Source organism: Aythya fuligula, chromosome 14 (assembly GCF_009819795.1).
Source record: "Aythya fuligula isolate bAytFul2 chromosome 14, bAytFul2.pri, whole genome shotgun sequence".
In the NCBI taxonomy this organism is placed as follows: domain Eukaryota; kingdom Metazoa; phylum Chordata; class Aves; order Anseriformes; family Anatidae; genus Aythya; species Aythya fuligula.
Window position 1 is genome coordinate 14418265 of NC_045572.1, and position 21882 is coordinate 14440146.

Genomic DNA, 21882 nt, shown 5'->3' on the forward strand with positions numbered 1-21882 from the left:
TAAAAAGTATTAAAAAAAAAAACCACAACAAGAACAAAGCCTTCGCTTTCCAGTCGAGAGAAAATGCTTCGAAAGCTCTATTTGTGCTACGCAGGTAAATAATTAGATCGTTGATGAATTAGCTTCACTTTGAAGAATAAAGCTAATTAAGTTGTTACTAATTAAGTTGTGATACGGGAGGAGAGGTGTGGAAGTTTGGGGCAGTTTGGGGATGAAGGGCGCTGCCAAACCAGGGGAGCACAGGACTTTGCGACGATGCACCCACGCTGCTCGCAGCCCCATCTCCTGATGCCTCAGTGCTTGCTGCATCTTCCAGCTCTCCAGCCTTGTTTAAATTCCCAGTTTCTGTGTTTATCCGTGGCAGCGAGTTCAGAGAGATAATGTGCTTTTTCTGCATAAGACATTTCCTTTTATCAGTTTGAAATTAACAATATTTGAATCAAATGGCCGCTTATTCCTGTGTTTTGAGACAAGAAGAATAGAAGTCTGTGATATATTTTCATTATATCACTCTATTTTATATGCTTTTCATCATGAGCCCTATTATGCCCATTGCAAGATGAATAATCTCATATATTTTCTTTCCTCACAGAGCAGGGTTTTTTCAGCCCTTTGATCATTTTCATCACCCTCTTCTAAAGCCCCTTTTAAGTCCATAATAATACTCCTTTTCAGATGAGGTGAAGACTATTCTGGGATTAGGCAGCATCATTTTAATAATGTTATAATCTTCATGCTATTATTTTCTGTCCCATTCACCAAGCAGGACAACATCTCTGCCTCCCTCGCCATCCCCTTTTCCCCCTGGATTGCCACAGAGCAGCACCAAGACGCTCTGATGCTCTGGTCTCCTTCCGAGTTAATGTTGTTAGTTAAGAACCCTGTGAAAAATACATTGATTCCCCTCTCCTCCCTGATTAATATTTATCTGTCAGCTTTGGTGTCAATTTGCCATTCCATTGCCTTTTCTCCAGGTCACTTGGTTGGTCTTGGGCTTTGACTAACTTATCTCTGTGTCACCTCTACCTTTTGCTACCTTGCAAATTCATCTCTTTCTTCAGATCCTTACTAAATCTATGAGACAGAGGTTTTAATACCAAACCTTATGGCCTCCTCTTAAACCTTTGCTTTGATGAAAATTCACTGTTTAATACTGCATTCTTTCTCTTTTGATCAACGGCAGTGTTTGCCCTCTTTCCTTCTGCCCCTTCGCTGTTTTGCAGCAGAACGAGTTGCCATCTGATGGGTCTGCCTCGTTAAATCCCTCAGACAGGTTGATAAACTCCCAGACAAATGCAGGGCTGGTTTCTTCTGCAGAAGCTGTTGCTGCCTTATACCTTCTGGGGATTTCCTCCTTGTCACTGCTTTTGTTTGTGGCATGGCAAAACCCTGGGGGACCCGTGCTGATCCGGGAGTGTTTTGTCTCCTTCAGCGTTGTTCACCCATGGAGCTGGGCTGCGGGAGCAGTGCCCGAAATCTGCTCTGCTGGTGCCCAAGAGGAATCTGATGGCTTCTGGTACCTCCCCTGCCATCTGACATGGTGTAGGCACAGGTGATGGGCCCGTCCCTGGTGGTTTGTTAGTGCTGAATTTCTGCATTTTGCTCTTGGTGCCTGCATCCCCCCAGGGCTCCACAGGCAGCATCAGGACTTTGCGCGTTTTAGAAATGCTGGCTTTCTTTCATCCCATGCTGTATTTCTGATCACCTCTTTGGCCTCCCCTGCCCACCACAGTGACTCTGGGCTTTCCCCATCAGTGACCGTGGCAGCACCATCACGCACAACACGTTTTCTATGAGCTGGGGACCCCTGTGCTGCCTCCTTTCTTCCCCATCCCCTGCCCTGCCCGCCTCTCTCTGCACCTACAGCTGTTTTCCCAGTAATAATGAGCTTTCTAGTGCTGCTAAGGACTCTGCTTTCCATGGTACTCTGTGTCCTGGTGTTAACCACAAATTATAACAGTGCTAATGGAAAATGAATAAAGAAACTTGAAGTGTATTTTAATAAGCAGTGGCTAGAAAATATCTGTTGTGACTCAGTACCCCGGTGGTTTGGTGCATGGTGGTGTTCTGTCAGATAATGTTTGTTGAAGAAAGCAAGTAAAGCACCTGCGTTTGCTGTGTGCTGGATGCTCTTTCTGATTACCAGGATGAAGCCAGGACCTGCCTGCCTGCCCTGGCAGCGATGGGCAAGGCTATGGAAGCACTGAGCAGCCATGGAGCTTAGCAGAAAGCCTGCCTGGGACCCCAGGCTGTTTGCAACCATGGGAGGCTTTTGGGATGTTCATCCTGCCCTTCCTGATCCCTCCTGCCCTTCCTGGTCCCACCTGGCAAATACAGCTCCCAGAGATTTGGCCCTGACCGTGTTTGATTTGTCCCAGTGGGTGCATATATCCTAAGCTGTCAAAATATTTATGGTTTTAAAAGACGAGCTTGAGGCTGCAAATGTTAGCCCTCCATGGAGCAGGAGGCTTCTCCCTGTGAGTGGGATTTCAACACCTCGCTCATCGTGCACAAGCACAGCTGGTGTTTCTTTAGACCTGAAGGACAAGACCTGCTCGATCTCATCCTGCCCAGCAAGGGCAGAGACTTTTGGGGGATATTTTGGCTGCTGAGCTCTCCCGTCTTTTTCCCTCCCTGCTACTAGACTAATTTTTTTTACCATCTCTATTTGTGGGCTGTCACAGCTGTCACCTGCAGCTCCACACAGCCCAGCAGTCCCTTCCTTGCGGCTGTTGGGGTTGCTTTGGGATTCTGTTGATGACACGTCTCTAAAGCTAGTTTCTTTCTTCCACAGTCAAACCAGCAAATGGCAAAATTTAGCTTTTGATGGTATGAAATGTTTATGGTGGAATTATTGTGGATGGCTGTGTAGCTGTGCAAGGGCTGTCCCAGCTGTGTGCCACGGCAGCACCAACCTTTTGCACATCTCAGCAGCTGAACCGAATTCACCGACGCGGCACAGTCACTCCTGATACCCGTTTTAACGGTCCGGTGAAATCCCATTAGCAAACACCTAACGAACATCACGATTCAATCAGGGCAGTCCAGAGCATGATGTGTGGAGCGGTGCCAGCATTATATAAATCATTAAACATCAAAACGTAAAATCGACGATCATCACCCAGGGCTGAGGGCGCCTGAACCTCGCTCCAGACGAGGTTGGGATGCTCGCTGTACTCGATAACGTCTACGGAGAAAGTTCAGCTTTCTGCTCTCACTCCCCCTGTGTTGTGACTGACTGCGCTTGCTTTTGGCTGCTCTGTCCCTGGAAACTCTGGTGTTTGTGTTGATCGCAGCACTCGCAGCAGAAGGGTCAAAATGCGCCGTTACGCTCTCGAAGCCAAGATTTTATAAACAGATTAGAGGCCTGGGAGTTGTTTTGAGTTTTTAAGCAAAGTCTCTCAAAAGCCTTCCTAATGAGCGGCAAATCCAGCTAGCAGAGGCAGTGCAGGCTGGGCGGGAGGGAGGGAGCTGCCCATCGCAGCCCTGCCGACAGAGGTTATCTGCACACAACAGAAGCACAGGGCAAGTGCTCCCAAAATGTGGGTGTACGGGGAACATGCCACCCGCTCCCCGGGGGGCTGAACACCATTTGAGAGACAGAGCACAGGATTATAGGACTCTTGACTATATGTATGTGTGTCCACATGGACGAATGACCCTGAGATTTCAGAGTGGGGGCTTTGTCAGCATTGGCCTGATTTTGCGCCCATCTGCTGTTTTAGGCTCAGATTAGGTTTTTTGCTTTGACTCAAAAACTGGAAGTGCGTGAGCAGGGTGGACACGGGCATCCCAGCCTTTCCTTCTGCTGGCAAACCCGCTTCACCTCATCGTCACTTCAGCAAGAGCAAAGCCACATCATTCCTCTCTCCCTTTGTGCTAAGCGAGCACCTCTCAGATGGACTGAAACCTTTGGGAAGCCCGCAGCAGGTCAGCTGGGGGCCCCCGCATCAAAACCAAACCTTGGCAGCTGCTGCTGGGCACAGATGGGGAGAGATAACGGAGCCAAGGGAGGAGCCGATGCTTGGTCAGCGTGATGCTGGGTCGGCACGATGCTCAGCCGGTGTGAGGCTCGGTTGGTCTGATGCTCAGCCAGACTCCCAGCTCCATCCTGCAGGCTCCCACCTAGCACTGAATTTCTATCTTTATTAAAGCAGTGTATTTTAAGCCCGAAGCAATGTGTTATCTCTCAAGAAAACACAAGATGAGTCTTTTTTTTTTAATACAGTTACAGCGAGGAGTTTCTGTCCTGCAGCACTTGTTGTCAGGATATTTTAAGAGCTCTACCCTCTTGTGCTGGGTGGGACTACAGTAAATAGGGAGACAGTGAGCCTTGCTGCTTGGAAAGGTCAGGAAGGGCTCTGTGCTGAACTGCCACTACCTGAAAGATTTGTTCAGCCTAATTAGCAGCTAATCACTTCTGCGTCCAGCCTGGCCTGCAGATGTGGGAGCCAGCTTCGCCCCTGCACCCTGCTGCCCTTGGTGTTTTTTTGGGGCCCTCCCTGGGTTAGCAGTCGAGGGACATGCAAGGAAAGGAGCTTGTATCCTTGTGTCACCACAGCCTGACGAGTGCGAAATGGCGTTACTGGAAAGTCGTGAGGAGCTGCACGCCCATCTCGGGCTTTGTCTCAGGCTGTTCAAGCTGTCACCGTAACTGGTCACGATCGATCAGCTTTTAAATTTCATGAAATTTTAATTAAAGAATGGAAAGCCAACTAAGACATCATAGGACAAGAGCACTGGAAACAAATACAATTTCACTTCCAACCATTAGCCGGAAAAGCAGCAAATGGTTGACTGCACATCACCATCGCAGCCTAATGAAAAGTACAGCTCTTGGCTTCAGCGGGCAGGTCATTAGTGCCTGAATAATCAGTGACATTTCCCTTCTCGGTCTGACACAAACGAAGTGCAGTGCTCTGGAAAAAGCCATTAAGCACAAAGCCCTGCGTTCTGCTCCAGGTACTGCAGAACGAGGCCTGATGCCTGCAGCAAGGACTCGTTCACAGACGCACAGCCCTAACCCTAAACCCAGGTGCACCAAGATCCTGAAGCTTGGTGCTGCCCCTTGGTCCCTTCAATAACACAAAGCGAGGTTTGGTCCTCATAGATGCAGCTACTAAACGATACGTGTGTGAAAAGCTCTCATCTGGACGATGTGGGAGCTTAGAGGTAAATTCTTACATCTGTGAGCTAGCACCAGGTAAAGAGCGTGTTCATCGTGTGGGGAATTTAATTGAAGCAGTGAGTCCCCAAGGTTGTCTGGGGGGCAGGGACCCCATGGGGGGCGTTTGTTGTAGGCAAAAGCATTAGAGAGCGCTTGACTCAGAACGTTGTTGTCTTGGAAACTCTGTGCTTTGGAGCTGCGTATTGTTTGATCTTCAAAACACACTTTTTTTATTTGCTTGTGGACCCCAAAATAGAAATTGTTGATGCAGTCGGTGTATCTTTTTTCAATGGCTCTGGTTTATATTTAGCCCCATGCTGGAAGCTCCAGGGCCGTATTTTCGGTCGTGTTAGCTGTCCTGGCTGTGTTTGGGCTGCGGGTCTGATATTCGGTGGATAAACATGTTTTGGTGTGGTTCTGTGAGCTATAACCTTACTGAAAACACATGAACAACCACAGATAAACGTGTGTGTTTACTGAGTACACAAGTCTCATTAATAATGTGGTAAAAGTGACCGAGGAAAGTTCATTAATCAGTAACCAATTCCACTCCCAGCCATTGTACAGTCGGTTCCGGCTGAAGGCACTCAGTAGTTTTATTGTTTAAAAAGGGCGTGCCGACAAGATGTTGTCTTGAAATAAAATCTTTATTACCCTATCAAAAGTTACTTCTTTATTTATATTACATTATTATGCTTCTTTAAGGTGTGTATCCGGACACTTGAATTTATATAAGCACCCCAGCCACTATTGCCACATGATATTCTGTATTTCTCCCCCCATCACTTGGTGTCGTGCAGGCCCTCGCCTGCTTCCAGCCCCCAGCACTGAGCCATGGGGCCCTGTGGGGTTTTTGGGCACCGAGTGCTTCTTTCACCATAAAAGAGGACAGCGAGCACATTCTAACCACAGGCAGAATACATATTCGGGGCTTGCTTGAAGGCAGGGAGGGCTGAATGAAAACCTGTGGGGTTTCTGTGGGCGTGGGAGCAGCTGTCTGTCTGTCCACCCTGTGGACAAGACCTCTCAGCATGCCAGGAGCTGCCTGCGCCTGCCATTCCTGCGGTCAGGAGCATCCCTTCCACAGCCACTACAACCAAGCGCTTTTAAAAGCCTCTCGAGCCAGCCTGGGCAGCTTGTTCTCCCTGGAGATGCCCCGTGCCATCTGGAGAAGGCCCCCGCGATGCCGCTGCCCTCGCCCCGATTATTCATGCCGGGCCATCTGCAGCAGCCGTGTCTGTGGCACAGCTGAGCACGTGGTGCCAACTCCCTCCCCGCGAGCCCAAGGTTTGGCTTCTGCTCACCCTGCTGATAAACTGTCCTTTGAAGCAGGCCTTGCGAGGGAATTTTAGGGTCTTTTCTGTGGGAAGGAAAGCACGGGGATGTGGCACCGTGTGGCCATGGCCCCATCTGCCACAGCTTCAGGGCTGGTGTGCGGAGGTCCCCAGCTGTGTCCTCTCTCGGAGACCAGCTCTCATCTCACGCCCAGAGCTTTTGCTCTTAAACTCTTATTTTTGCACCACAAGGGAACCCAAGCAAGGTTCAAGGCAATTGAAAATATTTATATTCCTTGTTTTTTTTCATGGTTTTACCAGGTCAGCAACACCAGTACTCCCAGTTCTTTTTCTCTTGACTCCTGGTCCCCGCTGCTCGCTCCAGCAGTTGCCTTCTCACACACCCAAAGTGCTGGAGCTGCAGAGGGGCATGGTATTGCTCTTAAAATTAACTCCAGCAGCATGTGTAGCAAAGAAGAGCTAACTTGCAGAACTTTTTGCTGCATGATTTTGTTGCATAGTATCAGGTCATAGGTCTGTATGACCCAGGAACCCAAGTTAATGAGAAAAAGTCACTTTTTCGTTGTGGTTCTGTAACTTTGTGAAGGTAGGGAAGGGATGAATGCTTTTGCTTTTGCAGCTTGAAACCCTTCAGAGCATGGAAGAGAAAACTCCTCTCTTTCCCATCCACAGGGGACGTTGTGGATATCTACCAGCGGGAGTTTCTGGCTCTCCGGGACCGACTGCACGCAGCCGAGCAGGAAAGCCTGAAGCGCTCCAAGGAGCTGAACCTGGTCCTGGAGGAGATCAAGCGAGCCATCTCCGAGAAGCAGGCCCTGCGGGATATCAACCGGACCTGGAGCAGCTTATCTGGTGAATAGCAGGAGCTGAGGATCTCGGGATGTTTTGAAGGTTGCTAGAGAGGAGGTAGAGAGGTGCGCGTGCGTGCAGGGCTGCAGGTAGGACGGTGCTCTTCTCCCTCCTGGCACCAGCAAATTGTGGGGCTCAGAGGGCTTGATTTGTTCTTTATTATTTAATACAATGAACTTGGGAACTCTTAAACTCCTGTTTAATTACAGGTGCATATGCATCATTAAACATTGAGATTTGCCTCTGCCAGTGATATTTGCCAACTTGCTTGCTTATAGTTTGTTTGTTTGTTTTTTTTTCTTGCAAGTCATACATACCGTTTCCTATGGCTGTACTGAATCCATATGGAAAATGGGTATCTGAAGACACGGGAGAGGAAGGAGTTAGACTGGCTGAGCACCCCTTGCCGATTTATTTGTTGGTTTTTTTTAAGTTGCTCAGTTGAAGAAAATTGGATCTCTCCAGAAAGATCTGATTTGGCCTTCAGTTGATCTTCATTCTCCCCCTTCCTTCCCAAATATTTTGGGACTTCTCTAAGGCTCTCATGGCTCCAGCTGAACTTTAATTGGGTTTGTGGTAGTGTGTTAAAGGTTGGCCTGATTTTTTTATAACCCAGCAGTAGTCTCGGGTGGCCAGGCTGCTCTAAAAAGGCTGTTTGCCTTGCAGTCTCTTCCTACATACAGTTCCTTGCGTATTGATTCCCTTTTCCTTTTTAAGACGAAACCAAGTTAAAACTGTGGAATATCACCAACAAGAATGTGCTGCACCTTCCCACCATCTTCCATCATTTGCCACATTTGCTGTCAAAGGAGAACAGTCTGCAGCCAGCCGTGCATGTGGGACAGGGGCGCACTGGAGGTAAATGGGAATTAGTGCTGCTTCTGGTGCTCTTCCTCTCAGCTGGTGCCTGTCCCTGCCCTTTCCTCCGGGCCTGGCTGCGGTGCGGAGATGAGCAGGACTGGAGGAACGGCTGCATGCATCATGCAAGCTTCCTTGGTGCAGCGGCACATGGGGTGGGTAAGCCATGTAGCCTCTGCGAGCCAGGATGACTGGAGGATGTCTGTGCTCTTGAGATGTTCTCGGTGCTTCTCTCAGATGTTTTTTGCTGCTTTCCATCTCCAGAGCGCTCTGGGCTTTGCCTATAAGGTGGTCAGATGAGAGCACAGTTTGCAGTGCATTTTGTGGAGACTCTAACCTGTCTTAGGAGACAAATCCCACCTGGAGTAGGACGTTGGTTCCCAGACAATTCCTGTCCCTGCTCCTGACTCCCAACCCAAAGCCAAGCAACCACCTGATCCCTCCTAAACTGAGGTGCTTTGTCCATGGGTGGGGGTTGGAGAACAAGGGTGGTCTTGAAGTTACCGTCACAGGCTGGAAAGGCCCTTGGGAGGGGAGGGATTTGGGGCATTTCTTAAAGCATCAGTCTCTGGGGGAGAAAAGAAGGAATCTCTGATTCCTTTCTATTTTTCATAAAGCAGTACAAAACCAAGTTTGCTGGCTGAATGGGCTCACCCTGAGTTAGGCATAACCAGGCTGCTCATGGCCGTGAACACCTTGGCACTCCCATGCCCCACATTTCCAAAATCAAGCCTCAGCAAGGCTGCAGGTGTGGGAGAGCCCTTGGCCAACCACCCCTGCAGGTGCTTGCAGAGGCTAGGCACTGCGTGGACAGCAGGTCCCGGCGGTCCTGGAAGCATCTGGCCACGATTGGTACCCTTCCAGATGGGTGCACTGGGGTGCTACTGGTTGGTACTGGGCTGGGGCACTGGAGTACAGAAGCCCCACGCAGCCCAGGCACCCAGCAACCTGCTGAGCACCTTTGGGTTTTAATGATGGAGCCAGGCACCGAGCAGGAGAACCACGAGGCGGTCACGGGAACTGCGAGAAACGCCTTGTCCCAGCACACCCCCTCTCTAAAATCTCTTCTTGGCCCTGGGCAGTGTCCGTCGTGATGGGAATCCCCAGCGTGAAGCGGGAGGTGCACTCCTACCTGACAGACACCCTCAGCTCCCTCATCTCCGAGCTCACGCAGCAGGAGAAGGAGGACTCGGTCATCGTCGTCCTCATCGCTGAGGTAAGATGGAGCTGGGCCTGTTGATCCCGCTTCCCTGGCCACGTCCCACCCTGCTGACAGACTGGGTGCCAAATGGGACGGCTGCATGCCCGGAGGCTGAGTCTTGCCACTGGGCAGATAGGCCCAGCCTTGGGCTACTGTCCCACCAGGATCATGAGGTGCATCCCACCCAAAATGAAGCCCTGGTTTGGGCAGGGAAGGTCAGGGTGCGAGCAGGAATATGCCTCACATCGGCACCTACCAGTGTGGCACGTGCTTTGATCTGGTCTAAATCATGCTGCCTCTTGCAGGGTGCTGGAGTGGTTGTTCCCGAAACAAGCTGGAGTGGCCCCATGGCCACATCTCAGGGGCTCTCAGACTCCTCCTGCAGCAGCTTGGTTTCTCAGCCATACCTCTGAAATAGCTCTAACGCCTCTCTCCAGACCCAAGAGCCCACTTATTTGGGGCTGAGACTAATACGCTGCTTTGTACGCCTGTGTGGAGCCCAGAATCAGTTGCTGAATCCAGAGGCTAAAAAGCCTTGATACATTAATCCACAAGAGCTGCTTTTATCCACGGGTTTAGATGGTTATTTTTCTCCGTGGCTTTCCCCTCAGGATTATTTTTGTGAGCCTGAAATGCATTTGTCTTAATTTCCAGAAATCCAGTGAGGATGATAAACCTCAGTGGCGTGTTACTGGGAGCGGAACAAAGATAAACGCCTGCTTTTGCAGCCTCTTTACCCGTGATTTGACGTGTAGAGTCGCGTTTGGCTGCCGGGTCCCTGGCTGGTATTTCCATAACAGAGCTTGAGCCTTGTTTGTCCCCTCGAGAAAAACCCTCCCTTGTCACCGTTGCAGCGTGGAGGCGCTGGCCTTGGCTGGTGACACACGTCCCCATATCACACGTGTCACTTCCACCCGGGGCCGGGGCAGCAGCAGCCGACCCCAGCTTCTTCACTGCTGCGTCTGCAGATCCGCCCGGACCCGCGGTCCCGGTCCCGTGATGGATGCAGCCTCCCAGAACAATACAGCCTCCAGGAAACACGCACGTTTCTGCTCCTGGGTCTCCTGCCCTTTGTTCTGGGGTTTGTTTTCCCGGTCACCCTGCAAATGTTTTCTGGCCCATGCAGATAGCGCCTCGCAGCGCCGCCGACCTTCACCTCCGAACCGCCGCAGGTTGCGGGGTGGGTTGTGGGAACAAGCTGTTGTTTTAGGACGAAAAGTGTTGAAACGAAGTTGAAATGAAAATGTGAGCATGTAAATAACCCCCTGTTTTTCACAAGAGGGGTGGAGATCCTCTTCCGCAGAGAAGATTGTTTGGATGAAAGCCAGCGTGTATAAAAAAAAAAAAAAAGCAAATAGCCCAGCGGTTAACGCTTTGTGCAAACACCAGCAGGGGCAGAAGCACCAGCAGAGCAGGGGTGATGAGGCACAGGGTCTTGCATTTTCCGGTGTGCTTTGGCTCTGTGGTGGCTTGGGCTAACACCGGCCCCAAAGGAGGGCTCCTAGGAGTCCGTCAGGGCATTAAAAGGGAAAAAAGGAGACACACAGATAAAGGATGGTGACACCTGAGGTGCTGACAGTATGCCCAGGGAATATTCCATGTGATTTCTAAAACACGGGGCAGGACAGGCTTGAGGCTGACCAATCTAACGCTGTTTAACTTTTGTTTTCAGACAGATGCGCAGTACACAGCTGGAGTGGCAGAAAATATCAAAAACTTGTAAGCATTTCTGAATGACTACGCTGGTATGGTCTGTGCCTGCCGTGGGGCAGCTCCTTTAAGGAGAAAACACGCTTTTTGCAACCCTTTTGTATCGCTGTTGTTGTTTGCTTTGTTTTCTATTCTGGCCTGCCTTTGCTTTTGCTGCTTCCAGTTCTGCTTGTTCCAAAATGTGTCCCATATGTAGCTTCCAGTAGGCTGCTTTGTGCGTGCAGTATTTAACACACATGGCCATGCCATTCCGTTTTGCTCTTTCTGTGCTGTGGTGTCACGAGAAGATGGATTATTTAGATTTACAATAATCCTGGCAATTGTTTCCGTGCCTTGTGCAGCCCTCTACCTGCTCTGCGGAGTCAGAGCAACTGGGCGGCGTGGCAAGCACGCCCAAATGCTAGCGCCTTAGTTTGCTTTCAAAAATCCATGTTTGGTTTTGCTTCCCGCTCCAGCCTGTTTGTTTTTCCCATGCGCTAGGCGACAGTAACATTTTTCCCTCCTGCTAGCTGCGATTCACATCCCAGAGCCTTCAGTGGCTTTTGCAGCGCCGTGGTTGCTTCGTCTGGGGCTGCTCGGGCAGCAGCCGGCGGTGAAGCATTAACCGTGAGCCAGGCCAGGCCTTGCCAGCATCAGAGCTCAGAGGCAGAAGAAAAAACGGGGAGCGAAGAGGCTCTGCCCGCAGTCCAGCTCCTGCGATTGCATGTTTCCAAAGGCTCGCAGGAACCATAGCACAAGAAGGAGGCTCCGAAGGGCAGCGCATCCGACCAGCGCCCGTCCCCGAGCCAATGATGGGCGAGGGGCTGGGACAAGCGAAGGGTTGTGTGCTGGGCACCGGGAGCAGAGCTGAAACAGAGCCCTCCATCTTGCTGTGCAGAGGCTGGCAGAGCTCCCTCCTCCTGCCTGCTGGCTGCGGGACGCACTTAGCGGGGATAATGGGCTGATTGTCTGCGGCAGCCTGATGAAATTACCGGGCGCCCGCTGCAGCAAGTGCTCTGCGGAGATGGCCTGCGACTTTAATTGGCTTAATGATTTTATTTCTCTCCCCACCCCTGTTGGCTTACATGATTTTTCTTCCAAATGGAAGCGAGGTGGTGTGGGGACAGGGTGGGCCGAGCTCACGTTGCAGGAGGGGGGAAAGCAGCCGCTGCCTCGCTGCAGGTTTTGTCCACTTCTGCTTCGCCGCTGTGTGAGGAAGGGAAGCTTCGGAAATAGTTGGAAGTCTTGCCAGTTCCAGGAGGGAATAAGGAAGAGAAAAATAAGTGAGAAGTTTTTGGCATTCTCGCTGCTTTGTCTCCCTCTGCCACATCTCCCATCCTCCAGGCTCTGCACAAACAAAGGAAATCAACCTTGCACCAAATGTTCTCAAAAAGGGCAGTATAAAAATAACTGGTTTTCCTGCTTATCTCTGGCAGTTGCAGTAATCTCTGGGTATTGCTTGCAGCTCTTGTGTAGGTACATATTCTTCAGACAAATGAGATTTTTGTTGTTGTTGTTTGGGTTTGACCCTTTAAAGGCTTCTTAACCACATTACAGGGAAAATATATGCTGATTTGCCTAGGTAGAACTCCCGCTGGCTATCCTAACTACAGCACAGCGCGGTGCTTTAAGTAACTTATCAGAAAGGCATAACATAATCTCTGCAAAATGGCTTTTAATTACTAACACACTCAGAAAATCTCTAAGTGTCGGTAATGTCAGCAAGTCCTTCCTTTGGTGTGCCAGTCTGCTGGGCCCTTTAATCCTGTCGAGGGGACTCAGTGCGTGTGGCTTCTCTCTAAGGCTGCCCCGTGTTTTCATAAGTGCCACAAATACCAGGCAGTGCCTCTGGGACAAGCTGTGGGCTGCTTGGGCAGAACTTTGAGCTGGTTTCTCAGTGTTCCCACTTCTCCTGTCCTTTATCTCAGCTGTCCTGGGTGCTGGTACAGACCGCACCATGTCTGTGTGGCCATCCTTTAGGAACGTGCTGGGACTCTGCCACCCACCAGGCAGCACCACTTCTCTGCAGCCCCTGTTGACCTCTCCAGTGGTGCCCTGCTTTCTCAGCACACCAGCTTTGTGGCATTGCAGAAAGCACTGAGCAGTTCAGGGAATCAGGGAAAATGGTTTCTCCACCAGTACCGAAAGTCATTCCCTCTTGCTGGCGTCTGGGGCAGGCAGTGCACTTATGGTCACCTGCAAAAATGATGTGTCACCAGCCCGGCGTGCCACCAGCAGTCAGTGTGTGTGCCAGGGATGCTAGGGGAGCACATGGGCTGCCAGAGACCATGGGAGGGAGCAAGCAGCTTTAAATCTTGGTGACAGTCCCCAGTGCTGTCCTTCAGTGAGGGTGGAGGTGCATTGGCTGCTGGGGAGGTTGTTCTTAGAGGCTGCATTTTGTGTTTGGTTCTGCGGCTCAGTGTTTACCCAGCGAATTGCTCAATGAAATGGTATGTCAAGTGTGGAGGTGTTCATTCTCTGCTGTCTTTCTCCTTCAGATTCCCAAAGGAAATACACTCAGGTCTCCTGGAGGTAATTTCCCCCTCTCCGCATTTCTATCCTGATTTCTCACACCTGCGAGAATCCTTTGGGGACCCCAAGGAAAGAGTCAGGTAAGAATCAATGAACTTAAGAGCAAGCACACCCTGAATTAAGTCTTCCCTTCAGACTCCAGCAGGAAAAGCTCTTCTGCAGGTCCAGGCGAGGCCCCAAAACTGGCTTTATCCAGGGGGAAGGACGTGGTGTGGGGGGATACAAGCTGGTGGCAGCCTTGCAGTGCTCACCTTGAGCTGCAATGTTTCACCAAGCTATGGGGTGGCCTTAACCCAGAGCGTGCTCCTTTTGGCAGTCCTTGAGCTGTGCAGCAGCTCGGAGCAGATCATTTTGAGTCCAAAAGGAGCAACTGCATGCCACCCGCTCCTCCCAGCTGCCACCAGGCCTCCGTCAGCTTCCCTTTGCCTTTGTCTGTTGCAGGTGGAGGACCAAGCAGAACCTTGACTACTGCTTTTTAATGATGTACGCCCAGTCCAAAGGCATATATTACGTGCAGGTAGGTTTGGTGCTGGGGGCAGAGAGGAGGTGGGTGTACGTGTGCGTACTGCAGCTTGCACCCAGCTGAAGAAGTGTGTGTCTTGGTGTGTGATGGGGCTGAGCTCACAGTAAAAGCTGGCCTTTGTGTCAGGCCCTACATCCCTGTGCACATTTTACATTGAATCACACACTTTTTATTTTTAAAAGTTAATCTTGCATTTTTTTTCGTGCTTCTTGGTGATTCAGCCATTCCTGTGCGTGGCTGGGCTGAGCATGCCAAACCCAGAGGCTGTTTTCTTATGGGAGCGAGGCCCTGGCCAGTGTGTGGCTGTGGAGGGGTGAGTCCTCCTGGGGCCTGCACATGCATGGTGTCACGGTTTGTGGAGGAACATCTAACCTGAACCTCTTCCAGCATTCATTCCTACCATCCATCCCTCCAGCTGATGGGAATAGGTGCTGCCGGACGCTGCTGTGTGTGAAGCATGGCTTGGCAGACGTGGCTGCTGAGTTTTGTGATGGCCAGATAGTTTTCTAAGATGCTTCACACTTGGAGACCTTTCCCCTAGGGAGGGCAGGAGTCCTTGCTTTGTTTACCTGTTACAGTGGGTGAGGATCTGCTTGGAGAGCCTTCCAAAATAAACTAGGTCTGCCAAGGCTTTCCTCCACTCTACAGCACGACTGCTCTGCAGAGAGGCTCTTACTGGAGCCTGGACGTGTCATTGGCACTGAGTGTCCCTTCCTCTTGCAGCTGGAGGACGATATCGTGGCCAAACCAAACTATCTCAGCACGATGAAGAACTTTGCCTTGCAGCAACCCTCCGAGGAGTGGATGATCCTGGAGTTCTCTCAGCTGGGGTTTATCGGTAACGTCTCCCCCGCGCCCCCATCCCAGCAGGCACAAACTCCTGCTGGGTCCTGTAAGCAGTTAAGCTCCTGGTCCAACACGTCATCCCCATGAGATGGTCACGTACTTGGACTCAGTTCCCCCTTGTTTTTGCAACAACACTTATTTTTGCACAGCTGATGCTGCTGATGCTCACTTTTAACAAAAATAAACCTGGTCGGTGGCCCACCAGACAGCCTGACAGCTTCGATGTGAGCAGTAGCTTTTAGGCTGGATGGGATCTAGTGTTGCCTAACAGTGTACAAAAGGAAGTTTACATCAGCACTGAACTATTTTGGGAACAGCAGTACATGGTTGCAGTAGCAGCTTGATCTGTTATTCTCGATACTGGTTTGACTGGCTTAAAACTTCCAGTTTTTGGGGCAGGAAATGGTCTGTCCTACAGCTGGCTGGATGTTTTTCAACCTTATTTCTCTCTGCTGAATGGAAGAGTTTTAGACCTTTTGGTACTGCTGTGACCTATGAGACACTCATGCTTTCTAGTTCTGCCATGAATACTAAATCCAGAGCTGTATTAGCAATGCCAGCAGTACTGGTACATAAAACAGAGCTGCATGTTATTTCGTTTACGTAGAGAGACAGACACATCTGACCTCCACAGCCCAGTCTCCCAAGTTTTTTCTTCCCAGCTCTCATTCTTGACTGTCTCCTGCAACAGCTGCTCTCTCTTCTCCCTTTTCTGTGCTGTAGGAAAAATGTTCAAGTCTCTGGATCTGAGCTTGATCGTGGAGTTCATACTGATGTTCTATAAGGACAAACCCATCGACTGGCTGCTGGATCACATCCTTTGGGTGAAAGTCTGCAACCCCGAGAAGGACGCAGTACGTAAATAGCCTCCATTAAGGAGAAAGCTCCTTTTGTGCGTGGGCAAGCATACCCTTGGTCTGTCCCTCCAGAGGTCATTTCTGCGAGCTCTGGAGCTAGCTGACTTTGCACGGAGCCTTGCTGCTCCTGTGGGCATCCTTCCGGATTGTGTAGGTCCCAGGAATTCAGCCCTGTGTGGTCTGCAGCTGTCAGAAAAGGTGTTATTTCTGCATCTGAGCACCCACAGGCTGCTCCAGCGGTCCTGCAGCAGAGCAGCCGTCCCGGCACGCTGTACCCCAAAATAACCCTTGGCTCGGAGCTCACATACCATACCTGCCAGGAGCACGCGCGGGCTGCCCTCAGCTGACCCGCAGCCACCCGCCCTGCTTCCTGGAAGCACAGTGCTCGCAGGCATCTCGCCTGGGCTCCTGCTGGGGTGGGAACAGTGAAACGGGACCTGCTCCGTGCTCTGCTGCTGGCGGAGCAGGGTCTGTGTGACACCTTGCGGATGGCAGCAGGAGAAACCCCTGCACCCAGGGATGTTTGAAGCCAGAGCAGCAGCAGCGGGGGATGAAACCGAGTGGGAAGGGCAGAGGAGGAGTGAGAGCGAGCACGAGTGAAATGAGCTCACTGCCAGCTCCCTCCTGTCTCCTCCCTGAGCATACTGTGTTCACTCATGCACTGGTTGCGTTCTCCCCGACAGAGAGTGAGCAGCTGAGTCGCAGTGGCCCAGAATAGTTTCACTGCTTGGAGCCAGCAGTGTGGGAGGGACCTGCTGGCCACAAGGGAGCTGCTGGCACATGCCAGGGCAAGCGGTGGCTCCTGGGACAATACCGCATTTGTGCAGGAGGGTGGCCGGGCACCCTCAGGGCTCAGGTCTGGCAGAGCAGTCTCCGGGCATCTCTGGTGGCTCCCAGTGTCCCCAGAGCCACAGGCAGGGTGCTGGGATGGAGCTGGGAACAGTGCTGCTCCCTCTGCCCTCCCCTTAAAGCCCCCAGCCCAAGCACTGGTTAAATGCGGGTCCTGCCTCACAGCCAGGTCTGTTCAGCTCCAGCCTGGCAAAGTCCTCGTGAGGTTTTCCCAGGGGCACCTGCAAGCCTCTTAAATGTGTTGCCTTTTTAAAAATTAACCTACTTTCCGTGTGGATTTCTGGCTCCTTTTCCCCACTGTTTGCATGATTAACTCTGCACCGCGCCCTTTCAAACACGACTTTCACTCCTAAGTCCTGTTGTGCAGAACCAAGTCGGTAGCAGTGAGGATTTGTCTTTTTGATTGAAAGTTTGTTTGACCTGAGCTTTCCCTAAGTGCTTTGTCTGCTCTGGATGTAGCCTGCTCTTTCTTTTGTTCCCTAATTTTAGATTTACCTGGGGTAGAGCCGTGTGAAAGGATGACCTTGTTACCACCAGCTGGGCCATTCCCCCTCCCAGCTCCACTGGGGACAAAGTAGCTGTCAGCAAATGCTTCTTTAACAGAAGGAGTAAAAGGGAGGAGGAGAGATCGGGGATGTCATAGCTCCCTCCTCTCCCTTTCCCCCTTCCCTGCCCACCCAGGGATGAGGCCTGACGGCTGCTCTGTGGGGTGACGTTTGTTGTCACTGGCAATGAGCAGGGTCTCTCCTGTGAGCAGGGCTGGGTTTAATTTTCTAAAGTAACGTGAGCTGATTAGGGGATTATCTGCTGGCAGCTCGCAGGGGTGTGCTCGAGTTTTCCCAGCTCTGGGGTGTTGCTTGGTGTCACCCCCTCCCCACCATGCCCAGCAGTGCCAGGCAAATGAGACGGGGAAGGGGGGAAAAAATCACCTCCATAGAAACCCCGTGCCCCCTGCTGCCATTCCCCTCGCCGTGGCTCTGCTCCACACTCTCAGGGCTTTTCCCTTTTGTCCTTTATTCCCTCTCCATCACCGCTCTCCCTGTACCCCACAGAGAACTGCTGGCCGCAGCAGAGCTGCCTGTCCGGGTTCGTTTGCCTGGTGGGATGGGTGTGAAACAGCCAAGGGGTCTCAGTGCCCAGCAAAACCTGCCAACAAACTGAAAGCTGCCCAGCTGAGGAGAGACTGCAGCTGCTGCCTGTTAGGCTCTAAATACCCCAGCTTAGGCTCTAAGTATCCCTGTACTTACTGTCACTTCAGAGATCCCGAGCTCTGAGTCATAGGGAAAGGCTTTCCAGATAAGCCAAGGACAAAAGAAACTAAATTCTCTGGCTGTCCCTACCTCGCAGAGCCCAGAGATTTGCTCGTCGCTTGCCAAGATGTGCTTGGCGAGGAGATATTTGGCACTTGGGCCTGTGAACCCCAGCAATGACCAGCTGAGAGCCAAGGACAGGCTCCTCCAGAGCGCAATTAAAAGCCCTAGGGCCAAATTAAAGCCAAAATAACACAGGGAGCTATGCAGAGGGAGGGTGGGGTTCATCATCACACCTCTTTTCCCTGAGGTTTTGTTGTGTTCCCGTCCCTTTCTCTGGTGGTGCTGGAGAGTGGAACATGGGGAGGTTGACACGGGATTTTTCCCGTTTCAGAAACACTGCGACAGGCAGAAGGCAAACCTGAGGATCCGCTTCAAGCCCTCGCTCTTCCAGCACGTGGGAACCCACTCCTCCCTGGCTGGAAAGATCCAGAAGCTGAAGGTGGGTACCAGATGCTGCGAAATCACCTTTCCAACCTGCCTGCAGCCTTTTTGCTGGATCTGAACTGTGGGCACCGGGGCTGCCTGAGGACATCAGGGACAGCACCATGGTTTGTGGCTTTCTGTGCAGTAATTGTATTTTATCCTGAATCACAGGGAGCTCATCTAGCTCCTACTTCTCAGGCACAGCAAGCTTTTAAACCTTGATGTGCTCCTGCCCTTCAGGGAGAGGAGGCACCAGCTCCTCTGCTCCTGGCCTGCTTCTGTGGTACCATCAATAGAGACATCACCTCAGCTGCTGCAAACAAATAATATTTTAAGGCCCTTAATAAAGCTGCCCTCTCTTTTGCTGTCCCTCACTTGGCAGAGAGCAGTTGGGATGTAGGCTTCTGTGAAATTTTAGAGTGTGTGAGCTCCTGGCCAAGAAGCAGGGACTGCATTGGGAGACAGGCAGCGTTGGGCAGAGGATCGTGCTGCAGGCAGAGAACGAGCGTGTGTGTGTAGTTCCTCGTGGCTGAGAGCAGCGTATGACCCATTTCTGCCCTTTTGCTTTGTGTCCATCAAGGACAAAGACTTTGGCAAGCAAGCCCTGCGGAAAGAGCACGTCAACCCTCCTGCAGAGGTGAGCACCAGCCTGAAAACCTACCAGCACTTCACCTTGGAGAAGGCTTACCTGCAGGAGGACTTCTTCTGGGCCTTTACACCCACTGCCGGAGACTTCATCCGATTCAGATTCTTCAAACCACTCCGCATCGAAAGGCCAGTGTCTGGGGGGGCACGAAGCATGGAGATACTTCCCGTGTGTTCTTCCAAATTTCTTGTCCATCCCTGGTACGGGTTGGTTCCCTGGGAGGAGGGCACAGCGCTCTGCCAGGGGGAGGCAACTCCACCCTTCCTGGTGGGTCCACGGCTGCCAGACCTCTTTGTTTTCTTGCACTGTGGAGCAATCCACAGTTTGCTAATCTGGCACAGAAGCTCTCCTTCCCAAGCAGGCACTCCTGGGCTTTCTGGGAGGGTGCCTGTTCAGTTGAGATGTTTGATGGCTCGCCCAGGGTGAAAGATGTCACGTCCCTGTGCTCAGTGTGGTGTTCCATGGCTTTTGTCTCTGCCACAGGTTCTTCTTCCGCAGTGGGAACATCGAGCACCCAGAAGACAAACTCTTCAATACGACTGTGGAGGTTCTGCCGTTTGACGTAAGTGTTTTATTGAGAACGGAGGCGGGGGTGGAGTGGGAAGGAAAAGAGGTTTGAGAGAAGGAAACTGCTGAACGCTGTCAGGAAAACCTTCCCAAGAGTGCCTTCAGAAGGTGCTGGCGTCCTGATGGGGGTCACCCCTGGTGTGATGCCACCTCGGCAGCTGGGATGGAGTTGCCTCTGGAGGAGCTGTCCCTGCCTGCAGAGGGGTGCCCAGATGGGTGGGATGGCTGCAGAAGAAAGAACAGAGGTCAGGATGGTGCAGCTGAAGCAGCAGCAAACATCCTCTTGCTTTGGGGAGTGGGTTGCATGGTGTCAGGTGAGAGGCCGAGGTGCCATGGGATGCTGTGACCTCAAAATGGCCAAGAGTGTTGCAAGGACAGCTCTGGGGTTCCTGCTGTTGCTTGGGGCTTTGGGGTGTCTCTTGCCTCCAGCCCTGAGCAGAGTGCGCCTCTCCATCCCACAGAGCCTGCAGTCGGACAAGGAAACCTTGCAGGAGGGAAGAGGTGCAGCCGTCAAATACCGCAGGACGTCGGATGGCTACATCCAGATAGGTACAGCAGGTGGCAGGGTGGAGAACATGCATGCCCTGTGCTCATCTTCCAGTGATTCAAGGCCACTATTTGTTTAGAAAATGATACCAGCATTGAGCATAATGTCTGCGAAATTATCTCAATTGCACTTTATTGACAACCACACTGGGTTTCAGCCTCTCCCTCTCATCTGGGCCCTGTGCTTTGCACAGAGGGGCCGTAGTGTCTGTTTGTGGTCCCCTTGGCATTCAGGTCCACCAGCCCCACCTCACCCCTGTGCTCTCCCACCAGGCTCCTTCTCCAAGGGCGTTGCAGAAGGCGAAGTGGACCCGTCCTTCGGGCCGCTGGAGGCGATCCGGCTGTCCATCCAGACTGACTCCCCGGTGTGGATCATCTTGAGCGAGGTACGGGGCTGCTCCTGCCTGAGTGTTTGGCCTGGGGAGCCCTCAGTGCATCCACCCCAGCCCCACATTCTCCAGCATCCATTGTGCACTACCTCACGTGGGTACCGTGCTGCAGTTGCACAAATGTGATTTTTGCCTTCCCTCTCCTTGCAGATTTTTATCAAAAAAGCAGAGTGAAGTGGGCATGATGAAGGATGGACACGTGTAGAGCCCGGGTCCTTCTCCCTCCCTTCCCTCTCCCTCCTCCCCAAGTCGGCCGTGGGTGTGCAGCGCCTCGCCGCCTGCTCCTGCCGAGACGTGGGGACCGCGATGCCAGCGAGACGCGCGCCTGGCTGCCGGGAGGAGCCGCACTCTGACACGCGGGTGCTGGATGGCCCTCGACACCCCGGTTTCGAGGCCAGCACCAGTGCATGGTGCTGCAGGGCCAGGACAGACCTTCCTCTGGAAGAAGAGCAAAAGCAAAAACCAAGCTCTGCTGCGAAGGGTTGGCTTTGCTCTCCTGGGCAAGCCCCAGGTGCTCACCGCTCCTCCTGTGGGTGCATCGCCAATGTGTGTGGTGCCACAGTCCCACCAACACGCGGGGCCGTTTGATGTCAGGATGAGCTTTAGCAGGCACGGAGACTAAACGCACCTTCGGCCCAGGAAAGGGGGCTGCTGGTGGCTGTATCTGGGGTGAAAGGGGGCCTGGAACAGTTTAGTCCTGCCCCTGCTTTGCAGGCTGATGCACAGGGTGCAGGATCACCAGGATGGAAACAGCCAGGGACTGACGTCTGCATCGCCTTGGCACAGGCACTGGTCCTGGCCACAGCTGAGGATTACATGAGGGTGAGGGCTGACCCTCCTGTGGTGGAGGAACGAAGCTGAAAGGGGGTTGGAACTATGAGTATGGCAGGGAATAAAAATATATACGCCACACTGTGCCTGCCAGCATTGAACACAGCCCCTTAACTCATGGTGAAGTCTCCAGTGTCTTCATGCCTTGAGATTGAGTGCAGAAAACAGCTTTTTAAATAACTATTTCAGTTATTGATTGGTGTGATTTTTTGAGTAAAAAAAAAAAAAAAAAAAAAAAAACAGAAGTAGCCCAGTTCAAAAATAGTAGGGATTAGTGTAAATCCCAATGTCTCTTCAGCTATACACTGGAATGCATTATACTACTTTAATGTGCTGTATTTTTTATTATTGGATACATTTGATTTTTCAAGTACATCTCTCTATATAAATATATAAAATAATGTGCACTGTAATAAAAGCAAAATTTAAACCTTTGGTGCAGTGGTGAGAGTCACTCACAGGGGGAGGCACTGGGCCTGTGTCCTGTCCAGGACCAGGGCC

The 21882-nt window shown here is 51.7% G+C and overlaps 1 protein-coding gene across 1 annotated transcript in view; it reads left to right on the plus strand.

Annotated features, from left to right (window-relative positions):
- The window catches only part of MGAT4B (alpha-1,3-mannosyl-glycoprotein 4-beta-N-acetylglucosaminyltransferase B), a 43066-nt gene extending 21471 nt beyond the window's left edge, over positions 1–21595 (plus strand). The window contains exons 2-15 of the mRNA XM_032196823.1: positions 7135–7314; positions 8029–8169; positions 9252–9385; positions 11043–11089; positions 13558–13671; positions 14033–14108; positions 14838–14952; positions 15684–15814; positions 18311–18418; positions 18983–19176; positions 19532–19610; positions 20077–20164; positions 20435–20547; positions 20701–21595. Of these exons, the coding sequence (XP_032052714.1) occupies positions 7135–7314; positions 8029–8169; positions 9252–9385; positions 11043–11089; positions 13558–13671; positions 14033–14108; positions 14838–14952; positions 15684–15814; positions 18311–18418; positions 18983–19176; positions 19532–19610; positions 20077–20164; positions 20435–20547; positions 20701–20724 (1544 nt within the window). The 3' untranslated portion in view covers positions 20725–21595. The remainder of the gene's footprint in view (positions 1–7134; positions 7315–8028; positions 8170–9251; positions 9386–11042; positions 11090–13557; positions 13672–14032; positions 14109–14837; positions 14953–15683; positions 15815–18310; positions 18419–18982; positions 19177–19531; positions 19611–20076; positions 20165–20434; positions 20548–20700) is intronic.
- The last annotated feature ends 287 nt before the right edge of the window (positions 21596–21882 follow it).